Raw genomic sequence first — 24,719 nt, 5'->3', positions numbered from 1 at the left:
CTTAAGATCCAAGCTTTTGGGTCTGTGTTCACCTATGCAAATTGGTGAGGATTTCTATCAAGCCTTCCCCAGGAAAGGGGGTGTAGAGTTTGGGGAGGATTTTGGGGGGAAAGACATTTCCAAGCGGGCTCTTTCCCTGTGATATATTTGTTAGACGCTTGGTGGTGGCAGCAATAAAGTCCAAGGACAAAAGGTAAAATAGTTTGTACCTTGAGGAAGTTTAACCTAAGCTGGTAAAAATAAGCTTAGGGGGTTTTCATGCAGGTCCCCACATCTGTACCCTAGACTTCAGAGTGGGGAAGGAACCTTGACATGGTGGCACAGCGATGGGATCATTTTGAGATCAATTTGAGATTTTTTGAACCAGAAGCACAGATTTTAAAAGGAATTTTTTTTTTTCCTTTGGGCTGCTGGAAAGCAGGTTTTAAGCTGAAAGCAGTTAGAGGTATTTTATTTTATTTTTTTTTGTCTCTGCTTGGGGGCCAGAGCAGAGACAAAAGTCTTTTGTGAGCTGGAGTTTTTCTCTACCTAAAGGCAGGGTAGTTAACCTCCTGCAGGGAAATTCACAAGTCTTCACAGACCTGAAGTTGTTTTTTACCTAAGAGCAACTAGAGGGATTTTCAAGGTGTTTACCCTTCCCTTTATATTTATGACAACTTTTATAAAACCTGAAGGAGATATTTCAAAACCAACGCAGACATCTAAAATGTGTGGTACTTAAAATGCAGTCAAGATGTTCTACAAGATTCATACTTTACTTTTGATGTAGCAAACATTTAAAATTGAACTGAGGTGGTAGAGAAAACAATGGTTTCCTTTAAACAGAATGAAGCACTCTTTAATTAAAATCAAAGGCATAAATAATTAAGTCAGTCAGTTTCTAACTTGACTACCTGCTTTCAAAGAGTTGACGACTGACATCGGTGCCTGAAGAACTGCGTGCAGCATCTTCTGATGAAGAGTTTTAGAAACTGTTATAAGAGTATGCACCAGGGGTAAACCTCTGAAGATTCCCAAGGCAAACAGGGTATCTGCCACTCCCACGTAAATATAGAAGACATAGTAGCTGCTAGTGTCGGTGACAATCACTGCAGCACTGTTGGACACATCAGAGCTGGCATTTTTTGCCTCTGTTGCATTTGCCACACTTGCAGCATATCTATGAAATGCAATTTAAAAAAAATACAGTAAGTTCAAAAAGCATCTTCATTCCTGTTACTATAATTATTACACAAGTAGTATCTACAAGCTCCATTTGTCCTAAATCCATATGGGTGATTTTTCTTTCTTGAACATCAACCTCCATGTACAAAACACAACTAATTGGTCACTCCATATTCTATTAAGCCTAAATTCTCATCCCTGTGTTCAGCTATCAATGTGCTAAATACCTTATTTATCACTTCTCAGATACATGAGTGCTTATCAAAATCTACGGTATCTTCTAAAATCTGTTTCATACACATACACTGTAGATGATTTGATAAGGAAATACACAGGAACTAGGCCATTAATATATGCTTAGGAGTCCTCTTTGATTTCCCCTCTATATTATTATGAAAAATGGATTATATTGGTAATATCTTCTGAACAAGGTACCTTATTAGGAGTTATTTAATAAAAACTAACCTACCCAATTAGTAGGAAATTCATCCTTTTCTAAAAAAGAAAATCTTTTAATTGAGAATTAAGCCAAACTAAATTACTAAACAAACAAAATGCTTTATCTGTATCATAACCACATTGGGTAAGGCCAAAAGCACTTCAGTGAATTAGTATAAGAGTAACCTTATTAAACAGAATGTTGGGAATTATTAGGAAAGGGATAGATAATAAGACAGTAAATATCATATTGCCTCTATATAAATCCATGGTATGCCCACATCTTGGATACTGCATACAGATGTGGTCACCTCATCTCAAAAAAGATATACTGGAATTGGAAAAGGTTCAGAAAAGGGCAACAAAAATTATTAGAGGTATGGAACGGCTGCCATATGAGAAGCGATTAATGAGACTGGGACTTTTCAGCTTGGAAAAGAGACGACTACAGTGGGATATGATAGAGGTCTATAAAATCATGACTGGTGTGGAGAAAAATAAATAAGGAAGTGTTATTAACACCTTCTCATAACACAAGAATTAGGGGTCACCAAATGAAATTAATAGGCAGAAGGTTTAAAACAAACAAAAGGAAGTATTTCTTCACACAATGCATAGTCAACCTGCGGAACTCTTTGCCAGAGGATGTTGTGAAGGCCAAGATTATAACAGTGTTCAAAAAATAACTAGATAAATTCACGGATGATAGGTCCATCAATGGCTACTAGCCAGGATGGGCAGGGGTGGTGTCCCTAGCCTCTGTTTGCTAAAGGTGGGAATGAGCGACAGGGGATGGATCACTTGATGATTACGTGTTCCTCTGGGGCACCTGGCATTGGCCACTGTCAGAAGACAGGATACTGGGCTAGATGGACCTTTGGTCTGACCCAGTATATCCATTCTTATATGTTTTTGACTAGCCTTAAGGATCTTCATGAACAAATATTAAGAGGTTTTTGGGGTTTTTTTTTACAAAAAGCAACAGCAGAAAGAGAATCCCCAAGCCCATAATAAAATGCAGACAATACTTACTCTTTGAGAAGCCACACCCCAACCAAAGAAGCAGCCACCTGCAATCAGTGAACATACGATTATTTTTTTCTGTTACATTATGTTCTTTTACTCCCTTTTCTTCTTTCCACAATTATGGTAATTGTTTATTGCATCATTATTTGTACAGAGAACATTATAAATGGATGAAATTCAAACTTCCTTGAAGCAAACACCTTGCCACTTCTGTTCCTCCTTCCAAAGGAAACCCTTCAGTGCACCTCCCAAGGAGAACTACATTTATACATACACTTTATGAGCATTCAAGTACCAAAGCACCTTTTATATTTGTTGGCACTGTGTGATTAACAGCGATTTGCTGAAATGCATTCTTGGTGACAAGGGACCCTTACTGTATGTTTGGACATTTCTTTTGTTTTAAATATTATTACATTTTGTTAACAACTCGAACAGTGAGACTGCTTCCCGGTAGATATGAAATATGTGTCAAGACTTAAAGTGACAGTAAAGAATTCAACACATTACTAATTTTATTTAACTCATTTGTCTGACACTGTTACTTTTCAGGAATATACCCCTTGAGCTCAGTCTGTGCCTCTTCCTCCAGTTCAGTTCAGCTTTAATTTCTGTCCAATCCTTTGCTACCAGAGTTAGTGTAGTATTGTCACTCTCTCTGACCAATCTCTTTGTCTGATCTGAGTGTTCCTCAGCATGTCTCCTATCCCTCAGCTGCTAGTTTTAAGTAATACTTCAACACACCGTTAATTTGCTGTGCCAGCAATAAAGTTCCACTTTGTTTAAAGTGGAACTCATCCCTTCTGTATAGGCTCTCCTTGCCCCCCAATGACAGCCCTCAGTGTCTAATAAATATAGAGCCTCCTCTCTACACTGAATTCTTATCTATCCACTGAGACCTAGGGGAGCCTCCTGTTGAGTTAATCTGATGATACTGGAAGCATTTCAGAAAATCTACTGGATAGATCTTATACTTAAACCTTATTCCTAGTAATTTAAATGTAGATCCTAGGTCATCTCTCTCATATCTCCCCCATCACTGCTATCAAGATATGCCTTATGACAGATTACACCCCAATACTTATCAGAAATTTGTTTTAGATGTCTCATGAGATCTGCCATCTTTGCACCAGCTAGATAAATTACTGAAGAGCTGTCATAATAATCTAGTAATCAATATCTCCCCCCATCCTCCTGTGTCTCACAGCCATAATCCCATCTCCACCTTGGCTGCCTCCCACTACAAGACCAGCGTTCTCATCTGAGGGATGCAGAGAGCCAATTCTGAGGTGGGCCTGCTTTACAGAATCCTTACATGCTGTTTCTGTGAGTATCCACTTCTTCCTCTGCTCTACCAGTTCAGCAACTCTGGCTTCTAGATTCTGTAGTTGGGCATTAAGAACCATGAGCTTCTTGAAAATGTGCACACATACAACACTTGGCCAAAAGGTAAGTTCTTGTACATTTTCCTTGTAATAATGCCCTGGTTGGGTCATGAATCTGGCACCTCTAGATCTAGAATAGCTCATTCTTCTAGGTTTAAGGTAGCATCTGTAGCAGTGCTGGGCAACCTACAGCCTGCGGGACGCATGCAGCCCCTTCTGGGTAATCCGCTGGCCGGCCGCGAGACAGTTTGTTTATGTTGACTGTCTGCAGGCTTAGCCACCTGCAGCTCCCTGCAGCCAATGGGAGCTGTGGGAAGTGGTGTGGGCTGCAGGGACTTGCTGGCCGCTGCTTCCCGCAGCTCCCATTGGCCAGGAACAGCACACCGCGGCCACTGGGAGCTGTGGGCAGCCGTGCCTGTGTATGGTCAATGTAAACAAACTGTCTCATGGCCCGCCAGCAGATTACCCTGATGGGCCACATGCAGCCCGCGGGCCGCAGGTTGCCCACAACTGATCTGTAGTGTAAGCTGCCGCATAGGGCTCCTTTCTCAGCTTTTTACTTGACGCTACTCTCTCAGTTTAGAAGTGTAAAGTCTCTACTGCTAAACGGTCATGCCCATCATAAATCTCTGTATATGCGGTAGCCATTAGAGGGAACACTGTGTTGCTGAGTATGTAACTCTCACTCGGGTTGGAAATTTTGTCATGCTGCACATATCCACCGGGGACTAAATACATTCTGTGCAATAATTGAATAAGTATTCCCCACCCTGTTAATCTGTTCACTGGTCTTTGACCTCTGTAGTTAAACAGGGATTTTACTGAGTGGATATTAGTATGTCATAGGTTTTGTCTTCCAGTTAGATAAAGGTTTTTAATTTTTTTAAATGACCTAATAGGTGTTCTTTAGGTTTCTAACAATTAACTGAGCAGCATACTCCACTCAGTGACAAACTACCATGCCAAAGCCCCTGTGCACACTCTGGCTGGGGCCTCTCTTTCTGTTTTGAGGCTGCAAACCCTTGCATAAAGGCAAACTGGCTTTGGCCCAGATTCTCGAAAGTATTTGGGTGCCTAATTCCCAATGAAATCAATGAGAGTTACATGCCTGAAGACCTCAGAGAAGCTGGGCCTTAGTAAATTAGCAAGTGTAGGAAAAGTAAAACCAGAAATAATCTGGGCCCTGACTTTTAATGATTCAGAGAGAGACTGAGTGGTTAGGACACTCTCCTGGGAGGTGGGAGACGCAAGTTCAAATCCCAGCTCCACATCAGGCAGATAAACCTGGGTCTCCCATGTTGCAGGTGAGTGCAGAAACCACTGAGCTGCAGATTATAAGGAAGACACCCACATCTCCTCCTCTACCTGTTTGGTTTTAGGAATGCTCTGAGCATGCCCACCAGATTGGATCCAAAGGGTCAATAGACAGGTGAAAACCTAGTATGAGGATCTGTCTGGGGCTTACACATGAGCTAGGCACTTGGGTGCCTAGATTAAGGAATCTGTGCACATGCTCACTAGTAGAAGCTTAGGCGCCTAGGGAAATGTAATGGTGGAAATGTAGCCACCTACAGAGAGGCTGCAGCTAAGCAGCGGTTGGAGGATCTCGGTTGTGCCTAAATGGTGGACTTGAGTTCCAGATTCCTTGTGTGAATCTAGCTCTTGGGGTTATGGACTCTTGTACAGCCTTGCACTAACTCATTGTTTTTGAGAAACAACAGTAAACCAAAAAAGTAATATCCCAACACCACTCATCAGCAATTAAGTCAGCAGCCAACAAAAATACATATGCAAAAATATTGACACTAAATACTTTTATATTTGAAACAAAAGAATGCACAGTTTGAACAAACATAACATGATATTAAGAGCAGAATAGTCTTACCTCAATTAAAAAGATTACTACACACAAAATTAGCACAAAAGTCAAGCTTTTGTGGGTGGTAATGTATCTGTAATATGTATTCCAGGTAGTAACAACACTCATGCTTGCTGCATCATCAATAAAACATTCCTGCCAAGATAATTGATAAGAACATGATTAGAATGACCACCTCTAGGCATAAGAACTATTGATATGTGACTACAATCCCTCCTGCACTGATTCATTTTAAGTGACAGAATTGCAGGATTCAGTTTGGCCAGAGAGGAGGAATGATGACTGTAGGGAGGAGTGACATTTTTTAGGTGAAACCTTTTGCTGAAAAATGAATATTCAGGTTGACCAAAACATTTCACAAATTCATACAGAATTTGCTGAATTGTTTCAGTTGAAAAAGAAAAAGAAAAAATAAAGAAAAGTCTAAACTTTTCATTTTGACTTTCCCATTTGAAATCCATTTAGAATTTTACATCCATATTGATTTTTTTAAAGGTAAAAAAAAATCAAAAGAAACAAAACATTTTGTTTGACCTGAAACAATTTAATTTTTTTTTTTTAGTTTGGTCACCAAACCAAAAATCAGTTATTCATACAGCGCAAGATAATTGTTGTTACCTCTTGCATAAAGACACCACTTAAAAATCACTTGAGCTGTTGACACAGCCTGATAATAACAATCTTCAGATCAATACACTATTGCTAAAAACATAGCTCAATTATGTCTTAATTTCTTCAAACATTACCTACACATGAGCTTTCAAAGAAACTCTGAGGAATCTCTGTTCTGCTAAGATCACTCAGGCAAAAGAAAAGGTGAGAAATGCTAATTTTTAAATAATAACGAGCTTTAAGCATTTCTTCATTGTATACAGCACATAGCATGATAGGGTTCTGGTCCATGAGTAGGGCTCCTAGGCACTACGGTAACAATAATAATAATAATAATAATAATTAATAATAATAAAAGTACAAAATTTTCATTCAGAAAGTGACCTAGAAAACTTCAGTTGTACTCCAAAGAGCAACTTTGCCAAACTTGGAAATGAAATTCATTCATTAAAAAGTGAAATAGAGTTTTAAGTGCAAATCTCATCTGTGTTTTAACTACAAAGTTATTACCAGAAACTCCATTATACTATAACTAATCCAGCATAATCTTCTCTCCAGTGACTGCATCACCATGTAAAATTAATTCAGTGCTTTTTTTATAAATCAAATACTATAAACTTGTAGCCTAATCAGCTGCAATATTGAATATCTACATTCAGTGTGTGTAACTATTCCAATTGGTTTAATTTATTCCATGAATTAATATTTCAAATGTCTACTCTTGATTCTTAGATTAAAAATCACACAAACTTTAGTTTCAAACTTGATTTCAAATTTCATTTCCACATAATTAATCTAAAAAGGCAGTAACTGTAAGGGAATAGATGGATTTCAAAAATTGTACATGACTTGTTATAAAGTAGACAGGAGCTGTGCTTGAGGGTCTGATGCAGTGATATTGCAACAAAAGAGTCCTCCTAGAATCATTTTTTCAGATTATGTATAAATTCTTTAACTAAATTTCAAACTGGTATTTGAGATAGAAAAATAAAGGACACTCTACAGAGCAGTACCACATAATGCATTACAAGGAAGGTGGAAAACACAGAAGGACTGTAGTGCTCAGTGCTATCAGCAAAGTATTTCATCTAAGAAGAAGGGCAATACAAATCAGCACCTACCTTCAAATCTTCTTCATTAATCTCATCACTTATTTCCAAGACACCGTCTTTAGACAAATGCCTAGCATAGATGTCTCTCTTGAGAGACAGGTTAGATGGGGGGACCATTGACATATTACGTACAGATATGCTTCCCTTTTTGTAAAAGCTCTGTCCCTGGTTAATTGAGGTGCGGGTCATCAAGTTCAGCACAGACTGCCTCCTCTGTCCTTGGAACATGGGCCCTGTGGTTAGTAAATTGCTCCGAGGCAGAATGACGTCCCCCTGTTCAGAATCGGGCACCAGAGACAGCCTTCTTTCTGGTGGCTCACTATAACCTTCTATCCCATTGGCCTGTCCTGGGGCTTTCTGTATTAATGAAAACTTTCTGCTAATATTAAGTGGATTAATAATGATGGAGTTCTTTCTTTTTTCATTGAAATCGGTAGTTTGTTTAAAAGACTGTTTCTTGGATTCATTTCGGGAACCCACTCCATCTCCATCAATGGAAAACCGTCGGAGAGCTTCATTCAGAATTGAGTTTCTTCTCTCTGGACTGAACTGATCAAAAGAATCAAATCCCATCAGCTTTGAGCTGAAGTCAGGGCGCTGATCCTGAAGTTCAGAAAATGTTCCATAGAAATAGCTGGTTCCTTCATGTAAAATTAATATTTTGTCTGCTGTCCTTAAATGTTCAAGTTTTGAAGTCACCAGGATTCTAGTTTTATTTGCCATCAACTTGCAAACACAGCTACAAAAAAAACAAAAACAAAAACAAAAGAATTATAAGCATTTTAAAACCAGGGCAATCATTCAATATTTTCTCTCCATGCTTTCATATTACTTTCATCACTTCCATTCTTACTCCATTTGCTTCTTTATGGCAGAGAAATGGGTGGAACACACAATTAGTGTTGTCTGTGGTGCCAAGGGGGGTGAGCAGAAGAATGGACACTGGCCTCTAGTTAGGCTCAATGTAATGGTGGCGCAGCTGAGCTGCTTGTAAGTTCCCCACTCTCAGCCATTCAAAACTTTCATACACCACACAGATGTGACTGGGAAACTTCATGGAGAGCAGGGAATTATTGTATAATAGACCTATGGGGGGGTCCCCTAGGTACATATGTGCTTGCCCAGTCTGCTGTCAATCTCTCCTGTCCAGTTGGTCAGTGGGTCCTTTTGGGTGACCAGCCTGTTTGGGTTTACACAAAAAAGGACAAAATACTATTTTCTATGAACACCAAGACCCAAGAAACAGTTGATAATTATTTAAACTATTTTAAACTATTTAAGATAATATGCTACAAGCACTTGTCATGCATGCACACACTCACTATAATATTGTATGTGTAATTTGAGAGAGAGAGAGAGAATATATATAACTGTATCTGGGGATGAATAAGCAATAGGAGTTACAATATGTCCAATTACTGTATGGGCAGCTTTAATGAGTATAAGATGCCTGCTATCCAAAAGGTAATGTATTGTCACATGGCTTTGGATACAGCATCCAAAATCATTCCTAAAAATTATGTATCATTTTGACCACTTCTATATTTTGGGCATATTAATACAAATTCTGTGCCAAATAGAGGAGGGAGTGTTTTCTTTCTTGGATTTGTGCTTTGCATTGTGCTGCTTGACAGAACTCCCAGAAACAAACCTCAGAAAACATACAGTACCTTTCAAATATTTCTTTTTCTGTTAAAATATCTAAATAGCCAAAAGGAGAATCCAGGAGATACAAATCAGCATCTTTGTATACTGCTCTAAACAAAGGAAATAGAAATGAAATTAGCTTTCACTACTATCTACCTGTTCAATTTAAGTTACGTTTAAAATGCATGCTTTTAAAATTGAATCTCATAACAGCTGTAACTAATAGACATAAGAATCTAGACTGCTTATTTATAGGGAATCAGTGTTCAGAATTAAATAGGTTTATAATTCACCTTTTAATAAAGCCTTTCCTTGTAGAAGGGCATTTTGCATAGTAAGGTAATTTTTCATGGAATTCTATGTAATCAAAAGAAACTGCACAACCACCTTTACTGTGTCTTTTACTTTGGGGCTTTTAAAGACCTTCTTAAGGCCTGCTCTTGCAAGTTGTGTATGTGTAATATGCTTGCTCAGTTTAACAGGGATTCTGGACCTGTTCCAAAGTCTACTGATCTCAAGTTCTTTCTCTGTCGAAGACTTACAGAATTATGGGACCATAGGGCTCAGTCTTGTAAAGTGCTTTATAGTAAATGGACTGCAGGGTCCTATATGAGAATCTTAGGTCCCAATCCTGCAAACAGCTACCTAACATCAGTGGTACTACTCACATGTTTGATGTTCAGCAAGTGCCTAAGTATTTGCAGGGTCCGAATCTTAGACTGTAATGATCTTGAGCTGGACACTGGGGCCCAACCCTGCCCCCACTGAAGTGAACAAGAGTTTTGCCATTGATGTCAATGGGAGCAGGAGCAGGCCCTTTGTCTTACTGTGTGATTGTAAAACATGACACTATAAATGAGCAATACAAAGAAATAATCAAGAAAACCCTGAAAATTGGATTTAACTTCCATTTAAAGTACTTAAAAATCTTTTAACCTTTGTTTCTAAACAGTTATCTTGAACAAACATAATATGAAAAACATATAGCCACTAAAAACATTAATAGTATACTCTGCCAATAGTATAGGTAATTTTACTGGAAGACCTTCTATTATGATTGAATTCACTTATTGTACATTTTGATGTAGTGACTGCACAGTAATCATACTGTTCTTGACATTTTCAACAGTTGGCGAGTTTATAACTTACTTCCTACATTAATGGCTGTTTTCAGAGTAACAGCCGTGTTAGTCTGTATTCGCAAAAAGAAAAGGAGGACTTGTGGCACCTTAGAGACTAACCAATTTATTAGAGCATAAGCTTTCGTGAGCTACAGCTCACTTCTTCAGATGCATATCGTGGAAACTGCAGCAGGCTTTATATATACACAGAGAATATGAAACAATACCTATTCCCACCCCACTGTCCTGCTGGTAATAGCAGGACAGTGGGGTGGGAATAGGTATTGTTTCATATTCTCTGTGTATATATAAAGCCTGCTGCAGTTTCCACGATATGCATCTGAAGAAGTGAGCTGTAGCTCACGAAAGCTTATGCTCTAATAAATTGGTTAGTCTCTAAGGTGCCACAAGTCCTCCTTTTCTTTTTATTAATGGCTGTGTTCAGCTCAGTGCTATATATTGGATGTTGCCTATACTGTCTTTGTGACTTTTTATTTTAAAAATATAATTATACAGCTGAAGACTAATGCCTATTGGCAAGCTGATCACACAACAGTAGATTGATAAAATCAATCATATGACATTCCAGGAATTGACCTGAGTTCCTTTGGAAGTTTATAAACATGGCTGTACACAGAGTTTGGAAAGGTATTTAATCAGTCTGATAGTTTTTATGGAAATCTGAATGGTTTATACTTTAGTTCAGCATTCCCCAAACTTTAGAAAGATGAGACATGCCCCCTTCAGGAAAATGGAATTAACCACTCCCTCTGCCTACTTGCAACTCTGCCAAGTGTTCTAAAGGCCTCCACATCTTAATATATGCATCTTTAACCTCACCCGCACTAGAGCATGCCCAATGTTTGAGAAATTCTGGTCTATGTCTTCATAATATGATCCTACTTCTGCCTTGTGTGGTTTGAGTATTGGTATACTTTAAATTTCAACACTGTTACCTAATGGTTAACGAATCACCATTGGCATCTGAATTAGCACCCACTGAAATGAATGGGGCAGTTCACATGTCAGAGCTATTGTTTCAGGCTCTGCAAACCCAGGCAGACATCACCATGTTTGGTTACACTGCTTCAGAGTTTGAAGGTGTTTTTCTTCACAACTACACCAGCTAGAGGCTTCTTTTAAGGAAAGCTCAGATTTTGGAGAAAAATTGAAAATTCAGTCTGCTTCCCCTTCCTCTGTATGCAGTGTTGTTGTAGCCATGTTGGTTCCAGGATATTAGAGAGACAAGGTAGGTGAGATAATTAGTTGGTCCAATAAAAGATATTATCTCACCCAACTTGTACCCCCATCCCCTGGTTATTCCTTTGCAGGTTCCTCCAAGGATGCAGTGCCTAGTTTGTGTGGTTTAATTCTTTTATACCAAATATGATATTTCTTTGAGCTTAATCCTTAACTGTTATTTAATAGATGCCAGTCTTAAATAAGGGGGGAAATAAGCAAACCATACGTATCTTTAAAAAAAAAATTCTTCCTCAACAATCTTATGGGGAGGGTTGTCTCTTGATTGAATGAACGTTTAATAAAATGTTTAAAAAGCCCTGTGTAGGGGAGATGCATAGTTTCACTGCCTTAGGGCCAGCATGAGAGACACTGAAGTCCTAGAAAGCACAGCCACTGTGCAACACCTTATGAAGGATCACTCTGCGGGCTTGTGTGGAGAGGAGGTAAGGTCTTTGCTTTGTCTCCTTTGAAGTGGTTTGCGTCGCAGAGCCAGTTCCAGGGATCAGGCCTCAATTTCCCTGTTTGGAAAATGGAGACAATATCTGACAACCCTCTGAGGGCATTATGATTCTCAATTATTTAATGTGTAAAGCTCTTTGAGACCCTCTAGTGACAGTTGCTGAAAAATTTTGTATTTCTATTTGCACATGACAAGCATTTCTCTGGTGCTCAGACAATCAACATTTCATGCTGTGAACTTTAACCTGACAGTTTCAGTTAACTATGGAAACTTTCATCTTTTGCTGAATCTCTGGGTATTTCTGAACTAAATTAATGAACATATAGATGTATCTTAAATACCTGTATTTTCATAGGACAAAAATCTGATCTCTGATGTTAAAATGCAGCTCCCACTGGAGTTATGCACATATATCTATATGGCAGAATTAGGTCCACATGTCATTAAATGTTCATACTATGTTTTCCAAATGTGACGTGTCAGCCATTCAGATGATAAAATATTCACCTCGCTAGTGAGATTCTTGCCCGTTGACCTCCACTCAGGATGATTCCACCTTCCCCCAATACTGTGCAGTCTTTCTCAGGAAACTTTGAAATCTCCTATTAAAAGATTTTAAAAATTAGATGTGTATTTTCCATATTCAAATGTCACAAATTGCAAATTAACCAAAAGCAAATGCACATAGTTTTTAGATGGAGATAACTGTAAGATCACACAAATTTGTTTGCTTATTTCATTGTTTCCTTATTCAGAAATGAATCATTAAAGTGTAAACATTTATTTACCTCAGAGCTCACCAAAAGGTTATCGAGTCTTATGAGCAAATATTAGTCTTAAACATTAGTTCCCTACAAGTAAAGAATGACCCTTTTACATAATCTAATTCTAAACCTCTAACCACTAATGTACATTTCCTACCTGGGAGAAGAGTGACAAAAAGACAGTTACCTTTTCCATATCTGGTGTTCTTCGAGATGTGTTGCTCATGTCTATTCCAAAATAGGTGTGCGTGCTCGCCACGTGCACTGGTGCCGGAAGCTTTTCCCCTAGCAGTGCCCTTAGGGCGGAGCGCCCCAGCAACCCCTGAAGTGGTGCCTCCATGGAGCGGTATAAGGAGAGCTGCACGCTCCCCACACCACCAGTTCCTTCTTGCCAGACAACTCCGACGGAGGGTGGGATGTTGAATAGACATGAGCAACATATCTCGAAGAACACCAGTTACGGAAAAGGTAATTGCCTTTTCTTCTTTGAGTGATTGCTCATGTGTATTCCACAATAGGTGATTCCAAGCTATATCTGTTGGAGGTGGGTAGGAGTTCACAAGTTCTCAGGATGGAGAACAGTCCTGCCGAACCAGGCTTCATCCCTGGTTTGGGAGATGATCGCATAGTGCGAGGTGAACATGTGAAGCGAAGACCACGTGGTGGCCCTACAAATGTCCTGGATGGGGACGTGGGCCAAGAAGGCAGCTGACGAGGCCTATGCCCGAATCGAGTGCGCCTTCACAATCGGTGACGGGGAGATACCTGCCAGCTCATAACAGGTGTGGATGCATGAAGTGATCCAGTTGGAAAGCCACTGAGTGGAGATCGACCGACCCCCCATGCGCTTAGCCGAGGCGATGAACAGTTGCGAGGACTTTCTGAACAGGTTGGTCCATTCGAGGTAGAAAGCCAGAGCCTGTCACACATCGAGCATGTGGAGATGGTACTCCTCACTGGATGCGTGGGGCATGGGGCAGAGGATGGGCAGAAAAATGTCCTGACCCATGTGAAAGGCAGAGACCACCATTGGGAGGAATGCAGGGTGTGGGCGGAGCTGGACCTTGTCCCTTATTAAACCCCGCATATGGGGGCTTGGAGGTCAGGGCCCTGAGCTCCGAGACCCGCCTAGCCGACATGATCACGACCAGGAAGGCCACCTTCCATGAGAGGTGGGACCAGGCGCATGTGGCTAGCGGCTCAAACAGGGGCCCCGTGAGATGGGTCAACACCAGGTTCAGGTTCCACTGCGGGACTGGGGGCCTGGCATACAGGAACAGATGGTCCAACCCCTTGAGGAACCAGCCAGTCCTAGCATGGGAGAATACGGTGTGCCCCTGCACCGGCGGATGGAAGGCCTATGTGGCTGCCAGGTGCACCCTGACTGACGAGGGCACCAGGCCCTGGGCTTTAAGGTGGAGAAGGTAGTCCAGGATAAGATGGATTGGGGCAGCCACCGGGGAGACACCCCGCTCAGCCACCCATTTGGAGAACCGGCACCACTTTGCCAAGTAGACATGGTGCATGGAGGGCCGCCTGCTTTCTAGGATGATGTGCTGGACCCCTTTTGTTCTCTCCTCCCTAACTAACCATTAAGCAGCCACGCGGTGAGGTAGAGAGCCGCTAGGTTGGGATGGAGGAGGTGGCCCTGGTCCTGGGAGAGCAGGTCCAGGCGGAATGCCAGGCCCGTGAGGTCCCGTACCAATGTTGCCTGGGCCTTGCTGGGACAATCAGGAGGACCCGGGCCTTGTCCACCTTTACCTTTTCCAGGACCTTGCTGATCAGTGGGAATGGCGGGAAGGCATAGAGAAAACTGGCCTGACCAGGAGAGGAGGAAGGCATTGAAGATAGTGCCCCATCCCAGTCACCCCCTGGAGCAGAACTGGGGACAGCGCCAGTTCTGCCAAGTAGCAAACAGGTCAACCTGGGGAGTTCCCCACACTTGGAAAAGTCAGTGAGCCACTTCCGGGTGGAAAGACCACTCGTGCTGAGAGAAGTCCCTGCTCAAGCGATCCGCCCGTGCGTTCCAGGCACCTGGTAGATGGAAGGTCTTTAGGCAGATGCCATGGACTATACAGAAATCTCACAGCCTGAGGGCTTCGCAGCAGATGACTGGGCCCCACCTTGCCTGTTGATATAGAACATTGAGGCCATGTTGTCCGTGAGGACCCTCCAGGTGTGAGCAGAAGGTGTACCGCCCTGAGCTCCTTGACGTTATGTGTGGGGTCCGATCCTGAGATGACCACAGACCGTGGGTCCAAACATTCCCCACATGAGCCCCCAACCCAGGTCCGATGCTTCGGACACCAGCTCCAGCGACAGGGCCCTGTCCCTGAACGGGACCCCTTGGAGCATGTTGCTTGGGGTGGACCACCACCGTAGGGAAGTGATCACCAAGTCGGGCACGATGAGGACCTTGTCCATCCTGTCCCTGGCCTGGGAAAACTCCGAGGCCAGCCAGAGCTGGAGGGGCCTCATTCGAAGTCTGGTGTGGCAGACCATGTACGTGCACGCCCACATGTGACTCAAGAGCTGGAGGCACGCTCTGGCTGTTGTCACTGGGAACTTTGTGACTGTGTCAATGAGCCCCTTCAGGGTCTTGAACTGTCCGGTGGGAGGGAAGCTGTGGCCAATGAGGCATCCAGGAGTGCCCCAATAAATTCCATGAATTTGTAACCCTTCTGCCAGGCCAAGTTGATAGCAGCAAGGGCCGGGTTCAGTATAAAGGGGTTCCCTCTCATCAAAGCAAATGCAAAACTGGCTCGAGCCCCCACCCAGTGACCTGGGAAAATCTTACACACCCCCTGGGCACCTCAAAGAGGCAATACTTCCCCTCTCGCAAGCACAGAGTCTCGGTGTAGCAGAGAATCTTTAATAACATGAGGTAAACGACCTCAGCACTAAATTGGGGAAACACCACAACTAGTGTTTATTAACCAAACCATGAGCAAAAACCCACCCCAGCAAATTGGGCCACATCCTTTCCCTCGGGTTCTTGAGTCCCAGAACCCAAACGTCTCTTGAGTCCAGCAATCCAAAAATCACCCAAAGTCCAAAAAGTCCAGCCCCAGAGTTCAAAAGTTCATCTGCAGAGTGTTACTCCCCAGTCTGGCTAAAAATGTGCCTGTGTGTGGGGGGGAAAGAGGTAAGGGGCACCTTACATGACCTGAAGCTGACTGCCCCACAGGGCTCCGCTCTGCACAGCTCAGCTCGCCATCTCACGAACACACCGCCATCTCTGCTCCGCCAGCCTATCCACGAACAGCACCACTGCACTCTAGATCTTCCGGCTCCCCACTACTTGACACAGTGCTCAGTGATTTCAGCTCAGAGTAGTGAGAGCCTTAGTACTGGTGCACCATGAGGCCAAAGTGAATTCAGCACAGTACCTGTAGAAAGACTCTTAATAGACCCAAAATTAGCTCTGACATTCCACAGTGAAGAGAGACAGAGGTGCAATTGGTGTTTCAAGCCCTCACAAAGGGGCCCACACCACCAGGTACTAATACCTGTCTCAAGCCTCTCTCAATTCACAGAGTTTTGGAACCCATGTCCCTTGCCTAGCGAGTGCTACTTAGTTGATGGTGAGTCCCTCCATCATAACAAAAGGCCAAGTACAGTTCCAAGCACAGTTCCCACAATCAGGGTAATAACAATTTATTCTTCCTGCCCCAATAACAGAGACACTGGGGATCCCACAACAGCCAAAGTGACCATTTGGGCAGCTATGGCCTCATTCTAGGCGGGGTGGGTGTGCCTATGCAAATGATATCAGTCCCTGAAGTTCTTTTCCACAACTTGCCACACCTCACCACCTGACTCTGCTTACACATTGAACTGGGACTAATGCGTGATCCCTCACCTGAGACCTGGAACTGCCCTTGACCAGCCAATCGTCCAGATAAGGAAAAATCTGGACACCCCCCCCCGGCGCCTGAGGTAGGCCGCTACCACCAACATACATTTTGTAAATATCCTGGGGGCAGTGGACAGGCCAAATGGGAGGACCGTAAATTGGTAGTGATTCTTCCCCACCATGAAATGGAGGAGGCTTCTGTGCCCCTCGAATATGTGAATGTGGAAATACGCGTCCTGCAGAACGAAGGCAGCATGTACCAGTCCCCGGGATCCAGGGAGGGGATGATGGAGGTCAGGGAGACCATACGGAACTTGAGCTTTACCAAGTACTGGTTCAGATCTCGCAGGTCCAGGATGGGCCTGAGTCCCCCTTTGGCCTTTGGGATAAGGAAATAGTGGGAGTAGAACCCCTTGCCTTTGAACTGAAGCTTTATTGAGGGTGGATCCCTGAGGAGGACTAGCAGGGCGCCCCCGAGCGTCCCGTCAAAATCACCTTTTCCCCGCCTGTTTGCCCTCAGAGGATCCAGGTTGCGGGGCCAGCCTCAACTGCCTCTGAGGGCACCTTTTATAGTCCCATATCTTCTTATAGGTGGCCTCATATTTTGGGTGGAGGCCTGAGCGGGAGTCTGCTGTGGCTTAAAACTTAGATTTAGCTGGAGCCGGGACATAGAGACCCAGAGTCTGGAGGGTCGTGCGAGAGTTCTTTATACCATGCAGCTTTGTATCTGTTTGTTCTGCAAACAGAGCTTTGCCGTCAAACGGGAGATCCTGCATGGTGGCCTGCGCCTCACCGGACAGCCCGGACAGCAGGAGCCACGACACCCTTCTCATGGACGCTGCGGAGGCCATGGACTGTACAGCCGTGTCCGCCGCATCCGAAGCCACTTGCAGGGTTGCCCTGGCAGTCACTGTAACCTCCTCCACCAGCGCCTTGAACTCCTTCCTATCATGCTCCTGGAGGGAGTCCTCGAACTTAGGCAGGGAGCCCCACAGATTGAACTCATACCGGCCCAGGAAAGCCTGCTGGTTTGTCACTCGTAACTGGGAGCTCAAGGACGAATAAACTTTTCTTCCAAAAGAGTCCAGCCTCCATGAATCTTTATTTTCTGAGGTACGGTCTGGATGGCCCTGCCATTCCCTGTGGTTGACCGACTTAACCACCAGGGAGTTGGGCGCCAGGTGGGTTTATAAGTACGCATGTCCCTTGTTGGGTACAAAGTATTTGCATTCCACTCTCTTGGAGGTGGGGGCCGAGGCCGGGCATTTGAAATTTTTTCCACCCCTTCATGGAGAAGCAAGGCTACCCTTTCCAGTGCCAACGGGGACAGTACATTAAACAGGGAGTGCAAGGGCTCCTCCATCTCCTCTGCCTGGAGGTGGAGGCTTGATTCCACCCTTTTTAAGAGTCTCTGGTGGGCCCTAAAGTCCTCCTGCAGGACTGAGGGGAGCAGGGCTGTAATCACCTCATCCAGGGAGGGCGAGAAGGCCAGTGCGGTACTTTGGGTGTCCACCGGCACCGGAGGGCCCACCACTTGGTCAGTCTCCGGGCATGGTGCTGGGGATGTACGTCCCACCAACTCCTTCCTTGGAGGTCTGGAGAGGGAGGCCAATGGTGCCTCTGAGGCTCCGGCTACTGAGTGAGCCCCCACCAGGGCTGCGTTGGGGGCCACAGAGCCCACTGGTACCACTGGGCCAGCCATGGGGCCCAGAGCCACTACACTTGCTGCAGCACCGGCGGGCCCGGTTGCTCAGCCCGGCTGGCCTGGCCCATGGAGGGATGACTACGAGCGGAGGCCGGGCTGACAAACAATCTGCTGCTGTCCCGGGAGGAGCGGCAGTGCCGGGAGCGATGAGCGACGTCCCTCCATGGGCCAACCACGGGACCGCAATCTCAATGTGGAGGACTGGTACCATCGGTAGCAGCTGCTCTGCGATCAGCTCCAATGGGTGGACCCGCAATGGCGAGATGCTGGGGATCGACGCCCGGGGCTGCGGAGGCGATGCCTTGGCGGGGTCTTGGAGTGGGATTCCGAGCGGGAACAGCATCGACATCCAGGCTGTGACCGGCTACGGTAACCCCTCTGACTCGAGGACCTCTGGCGACGTCTGCCTCAGTCCCATAGGTACTCACTCCTTGAAGTGGAGCGGTGCCAAGAGTCTCAGTCGGATGGCACCCAACCAGACAGTCTGGTGGGAGTCGAGGATGATCCACATGGACTTTGCCCTGAACGGTCACTGGCAGAGAACGACATTGTGAATGTTCTCTGGTCCGAGACCAGTACCGAGCTGGGGGTGACTGCGGAGATCTCAGCGGTGGCTTGCCCCTGGAGCGCAGGACTGACATTGGCGGCACTCCTGGTACTGGCATGGACATGATGTCCCGGGCCGCCTGCAGGGCCTCTTGCGTGGAGGGCATCCGGACAGCAGGGGAGGCCTGGTCTGAAGTGCCTGGGCTACTCCGCTCTATATGAGTCGGAGGCCTAGAGGCCAGAGGGGATCGAGGACTGTCCGACATGGGTCTAGCCTCTGCCCTGGGTTTACCTCTGTGCCGCTGTGAAGAAGGCAACATTTTTGCCTTCTTGTGCCCTGTAGATGGGAAGCGGTGCCAACTGGTCGAAGGCTCTGGAAGGTCGCCGCGCACTGACACCGCGGTGCCCGGTGCCGGCTCAGAGTGGCACGCTGGAGTTGGGGTCAGTGCCGGCTCCATCAGAATGGTCCGGAGCCTAATGTCTCTTTCCCTCTTGGTCCGAGGTTTGAATGATTTGCAAATCTTGCAACGATTGCTAATATGGGTTTCTCCCAAACAGCATAAACGGTCTGCATGTGGGTCACTCCTTGGAATAGATCACCTACAAGAGTCGCATGACTTAAAACCCAGGGCGCGGGGCATGTCCCGGCCCAGGTGCTGTAACTAATTGAACTAACTGAGCAGCTAACTAACTACAGGTACTAACACTGAACGAACAAGCAGTTCTGGGGATGAGCTACAGCAAAGCTGGAGCAGAGTGGTTCTGATGCACCTTCACTGGCGGCAAGAAGGAACTGAGGATGGGGGGCGCTCAGTACCTACGGGTACTGCTAGGGGGAAACACACCTAGAGCACGCACACCTATTGTGGAATACACATGAGCAATCACTCGAAGAAGAACGTGTGTTTGCAGTCATAGTTAGAGAAGACCATGAACCAAACTTTGGATCTGAACATCTCAAAATTTGGGGAAGTCCATAGCCACAGTGGTTCCAATACCCTAGATCCCCAAAGCCCTTGTCTTTGGGGAGGTTTGCAATGAGTTTGGGATCCAAACTTTACAGCTTGGGCTCTCTCTTATTTAAGTGAATTGATGAATAGTCAGTGGTAAAAACACAAACTCAACAAATATAAAACAAGGGCTTAATTCCCTACCATGATTGGCAGGGGTGAGGGAAGGACTAGGGATCTATTTGTGTCTCCCTGATCCTACGCAGTCTGGCTCTCGAGTTGAGAAGCTTAACACTGGGGAGAACCCTGCACCCATCAGTAGATGACGCCACCTCCACTAGCTTTACACCACTGGAAAGTTCTCCTCTGCAAGGGGAATTCTCCACTGGCCACATATTGCCAGAATCTTGAGCGGAGCACATGGGAGAATCTGGACCCAGGAGACTTTGCTTTTTCTTTAGTACAAGACTGAAACCTTTGTGCGGCATTTTCTTTCCATTTTATGCCATTATTATTTCTGAAACATGAAAGCTGATGCGTATTGCATTCTGAATGAGTGGGACTAGAGTGGCGGTTGTGGTTGTTGTTGCTGTTTTAAAGTTTTTCTTCATTCAGAAACTTTACTTGACCTTTTCCTTATAAGGACAATGAGGGGGAGAAGGTGAAAGATTAAGTCTCACTGTGGTACCAGCCTGAATATTTATTATATTGGCTGATTAAATCAACCAGCATGTGACTTCTTACTTCAGCAATGGGATCAGCTAGGGAAAATCAATCTCCAGTTCATACACTTGCAACCCAAAAACTATCCCTTGTTAATAGAGACTGGGTCACTCCCCAAAATTCAGACCTGGATTTTAAAACCCCAGATTTCAGAGCTGTTTAGATCCAGTATTCTGGCTTGAGCCCACCTCTAGATATTAATTTTGTGCCAGGAGTCTCAGCTCTCCCTTTACAATGTGCCTTTGATCACCTTACCTGTGACTGCGACCATTCATCATTCTCCTCTGAACAATTTCTAACATTCCAAACCGCTGAGACATCTCCAACAGGCATGAAAATAAATAAATAAAATAACATGCCAGGAAAGTATTTCCTTCCTCCTCCCTTTCAAATTAACACTGGCCTCAGGGATAGAATGAACAACACTGTTCAGTCCTGGTTCAGGGACAGATTAAATGCCCCGCATCTCATGGCCTAGAAATTGGGTACCTGGTACCTCAGGAAAGGGGAGACTCCCAGTTTTTCAATTTAATAATAGCCTTCTTTTCCCACCATAGAAGATTTGGACATATCTGACTTTAAAAATCAAGATACTTACATATGGAAAAAGTTATTTTGGGTAATAGAATGTTCTGAAGTTGAGGCAGTGCAGCCTAGTGGATAGAACATTGGACTGGGACTCAGGAGACCTGGATTCTATTCCTAGATATACTGTTGCCCTGTTGGGTGACCTTGGGCAAGTCACTTCACCTCCCTGTGCCTCCTTCCCCCATCTGTAAAATGGGGATACTGATACTGACCACCTCCTGTGAAGCACTCTGAGATCTACTGATGAAAAGCACTATACCAGAGAGAGGTATTATTATTTCCTTCCCTCATAGAGACCTGTACAGTCAAACTCCTGTAAACAATATACATACTTGAGTTTACAGGCAGAGAGATGTGAAAAACAGCACCAACATCTTTTAAAACATTTCAAATCTTGTCATAAATAGTATATCTGTAATGTATGAGGTATTTAGAGAGGATCCATGGTAGTGTGCCATGATATACAGGTTTTATAGGCACTCATTTGGGATGTTCTGCATAGCTCAATGAGGGCTTCACGGCCCGTGCATGAATACTGCATCCATCCCTTGCTCTTACAGATAAAACCTTTATGTCTCTCCACTGTGCCATTAGATATTTGCGTATTTATATATCTAGATATTTGAGCTGAATTTTTTTCCCCCAGTTCCTACTGAGTCCATTCAGAAATACAGTTACTGATTCCTAGTGCTACTGTTCTTCCAGTAGAGACCAGCCAAAGAACTGTGGCATCTATAGGAACTTCCATTACAGACAATGGGTGAAAGTCTGGCCCCACTGCATTGTAAACCTGGGTCCATGAGACCCAGGCTTGTGGACTCAAGATACATCCACACTGGGTCATCTGACTTGGGCTTATGGGCTCAGGCAGTGAGGTTAAAAATTGCAGTGTAGATGTCCAGGCTTGTGCCGAAACCTGGGCTCCGGGCTCTGCTGGGGAGATAGATGGGTCTTAGAGCCTGGGATTCAGCCCAAGCCTCACTGCCCACATTGCTATTTTTAGCCTCACTGCCCAAGAACCATGAGCTTGAGTTCAGTGACCTGCACTCTGAAACTTGGTGCTGCAGGATTTTTATTGCAGTGTAGACATACCCTCAGGGTTCCCAAGCCCACACTTGAGCATCCACATTGCATTGTAAACATGGGCTTACAATTGCTAGACTCGGGCCTCACAGCTGTGCTAACACATCCAATCATCACTACGCAGACCTTCTAACTCAGGTGTGCATCTTGAGCTGTGTGCACATTGCAAAATGACAGTGCTTGGACCAGAGTCCCAGGGGGACTTGGGCTCTGACCCACGCACCAGAAGATCCTAGGACCAGAGTCCAGAGTGCTTGCTGATCCAAGTCATACGGATTTGTGTGGGGACAGAAGACAGGGCTTGGGCTCAAAACTGAATCAAAGCCCAAGCTTAGTGTGCAGTGTAGACATACCCACTGACTTAAATGATGTCAGGATTTCATCCTGTTTGTGCATAAAATATAATATGGTACCATTTTGTGCCATTGCCAAAATATTTTGTGCCATTAGAGATTTTTCAACAGAGACACCTATTGTGTTACACTGCCAAAGAACTCTTCCCTCCAATCCAGTTTAGGAGATTATAGCACAGAGTAGACAGGGGGCACTACTCTGGGAGTGTCACGGGTAACAAATGTTTTATTAATTTGATTCCAAAGGAGTCAGCAGAATATTTCATGTTTTGTCTAAATCGATCCTACTTACTCAACTTTTCCATTTAGAGGTAGCTACCAATGGCAAATACAAATCAAAAAATTAAAATAAATGTGACACACATTAGTTGTTTGGAACATGCATTAGCCATTGCAAAAAATATATAGTATTGGGCCATATTCATCCTTGGTGTAACTTTACTGAAGAAAGTGGAGTCAAATCAGGGATGAATTTAACCTGTTGATGCTGAACAAGATATAAATGTATAATAATTATGGAGTATCCAGTTCTACTGGATACATTCGTTTTCGGGTGTCCAAATTGATAAACCTGCAGCCTGATCATTCAGAAGTACAGAGTCCCTACCGTTCCCAGTGACTTCAGTTACATTTGTGGGTGATTAAGGGAGGAGGGGTTGAATGGTCTGCACTTTGGCTTGCCAACTTTTGGACCCTCCCCCCCCCCGCCCCTAAAATAAAATAACCCTGCAAATGATAGAACAGAGCAGAGATCTCAGCCATCCAGTGTCTGCTCTTTGTAGTTCACCCTCACTTCCTCCTTCTCTCTCTAATACTCTTGACTTCCTTCTTCTCTGCTTCTTTCACTCTCCCCTTCTCTACCCCCGCAGATCTCTTCACTTTCTCTTCTTCTCTCTTCCCCTTGCTCTCTCTTTATTCTCACTAATACCCCATACTCCCACTTCTCTATCCACTCTCCCCAATTTCCTTTGTGTTCTCTTCTCCGCACTCTGCCTTCTCTCTCCCCTGCCCCCACCCAATATATTCCCCTTCTCTTATTCCCCCTCCTTCCTCTTGGAAGTGGTCTTCCTCTCTCTCTCTCTCTCTCTCTCTCTCTCTCTGCCATCTGTTTTCTGCACAGCAAGCCTCAAGAGCATTCCCAACAACTACAAAGATCATAGTGCAGGCCCCATTGTGTGAAATGCCCTAGGGAATCTGTAAGTATATTTGAGCTGAAACAGAAGCGAAGGATTTCAGTAAGGAGCTAGAACATCATTCCACTCAATTTAATCATTTTTCTCTTTAGTTACAAGCAAAATACACTCCCTCACCCATTTGCTCACTCGCATGATTACTTCTGTATTTCCAGCAAGAACATAAACCTTTCAAATCTCACAGAAATAGAGATGTGGCCCAAACAAACCCCCAGATTTAATACCCCTTCACTTTTGGATCTCAGCTAGAACTGAGCAACTGAAGCCCATCTCTAAGCAGATGGGCTTGCAGTGGATTTGAAACTATAATGACACCTCTTATTAGGGCAGAGAGTACACACAATAGGCCAGATCCTCCACTGTGGCCAAGAACTGCTCAGCACAACTCAGCAGGACCTATCCACCGGTGGGTATGATGGAGTAAGGGATAACATTTCTCTGGGGTCAGAGGCCTGGAGCTGGCCTGGCTGCCTGATTAGCTCACCCCCTGTACCTGAGGAAAGAGATGGAATTACTTAGCTGCCATTAAAAAAGAGGGCAGCAGCAATGAGGGGAGGGGCTGTGGAAGTTCCTGGGACTGTGTCCAGTGGAGCTACTACTGAAAGGAACTGCTTCAGAAAACCAGTTCGACAAGAGGGGAGACCACTGCGGAGCCATGGAGGGCTGAGGCAAGAACCAGGAAAACTTGCTGTGGGAATTAGTGGTATGAGAGGCAGGGAAAGGGACTGCTGAGTAGAGTGTGCTATAGAGGGGTGCAAATTCGAAGTTTAGAGGAGCAGCAAAATGCATCCCACCACATATCCTCCTTAATCTTAAGGAAGCTTCCTGGCTGGCAGAATTCTTGCAGCAGAGGACACATCTACCAGCATCTC

General features: G+C 44.5%; 1 protein-coding gene across 2 annotated transcripts in view; it reads right to left on the bottom strand.

Annotated features, from left to right (window-relative positions):
* The window catches only part of CFTR (CF transmembrane conductance regulator), a 145,537-nt gene that overhangs the window by 59,867 nt on the left and 60,951 nt on the right, over positions 1-24,719 (bottom strand). For both annotated transcript variants that reach the window (XM_073328163.1, XM_073328164.1), the window contains 6 exons: positions 12,594-12,688; positions 9,287-9,373; positions 7,626-8,355; positions 5,899-6,027; positions 2,635-2,672; positions 894-1,159 (listed from right to left, as the gene is read on the bottom strand). In XM_073328163.1, coding sequence (XP_073184264.1) covers positions 894-1,159; positions 2,635-2,672; positions 5,899-6,027; positions 7,626-8,355; positions 9,287-9,373; positions 12,594-12,688 — 1,345 coding nt within the window. The remainder of the gene's footprint in view (positions 1-893; positions 1,160-2,634; positions 2,673-5,898; positions 6,028-7,625; positions 8,356-9,286; positions 9,374-12,593; positions 12,689-24,719) is intronic.

This window comes from Lepidochelys kempii, chromosome 1 (genome assembly GCF_965140265.1).
Source record: "Lepidochelys kempii isolate rLepKem1 chromosome 1, rLepKem1.hap2, whole genome shotgun sequence".
In the NCBI taxonomy this organism is placed as follows: Eukaryota; Metazoa; Chordata; order Testudines; family Cheloniidae; genus Lepidochelys; species Lepidochelys kempii.
Note: the sequence above shows the minus strand (reverse complement) of the source record. Positions and strands in the feature narration are given on the sequence as shown.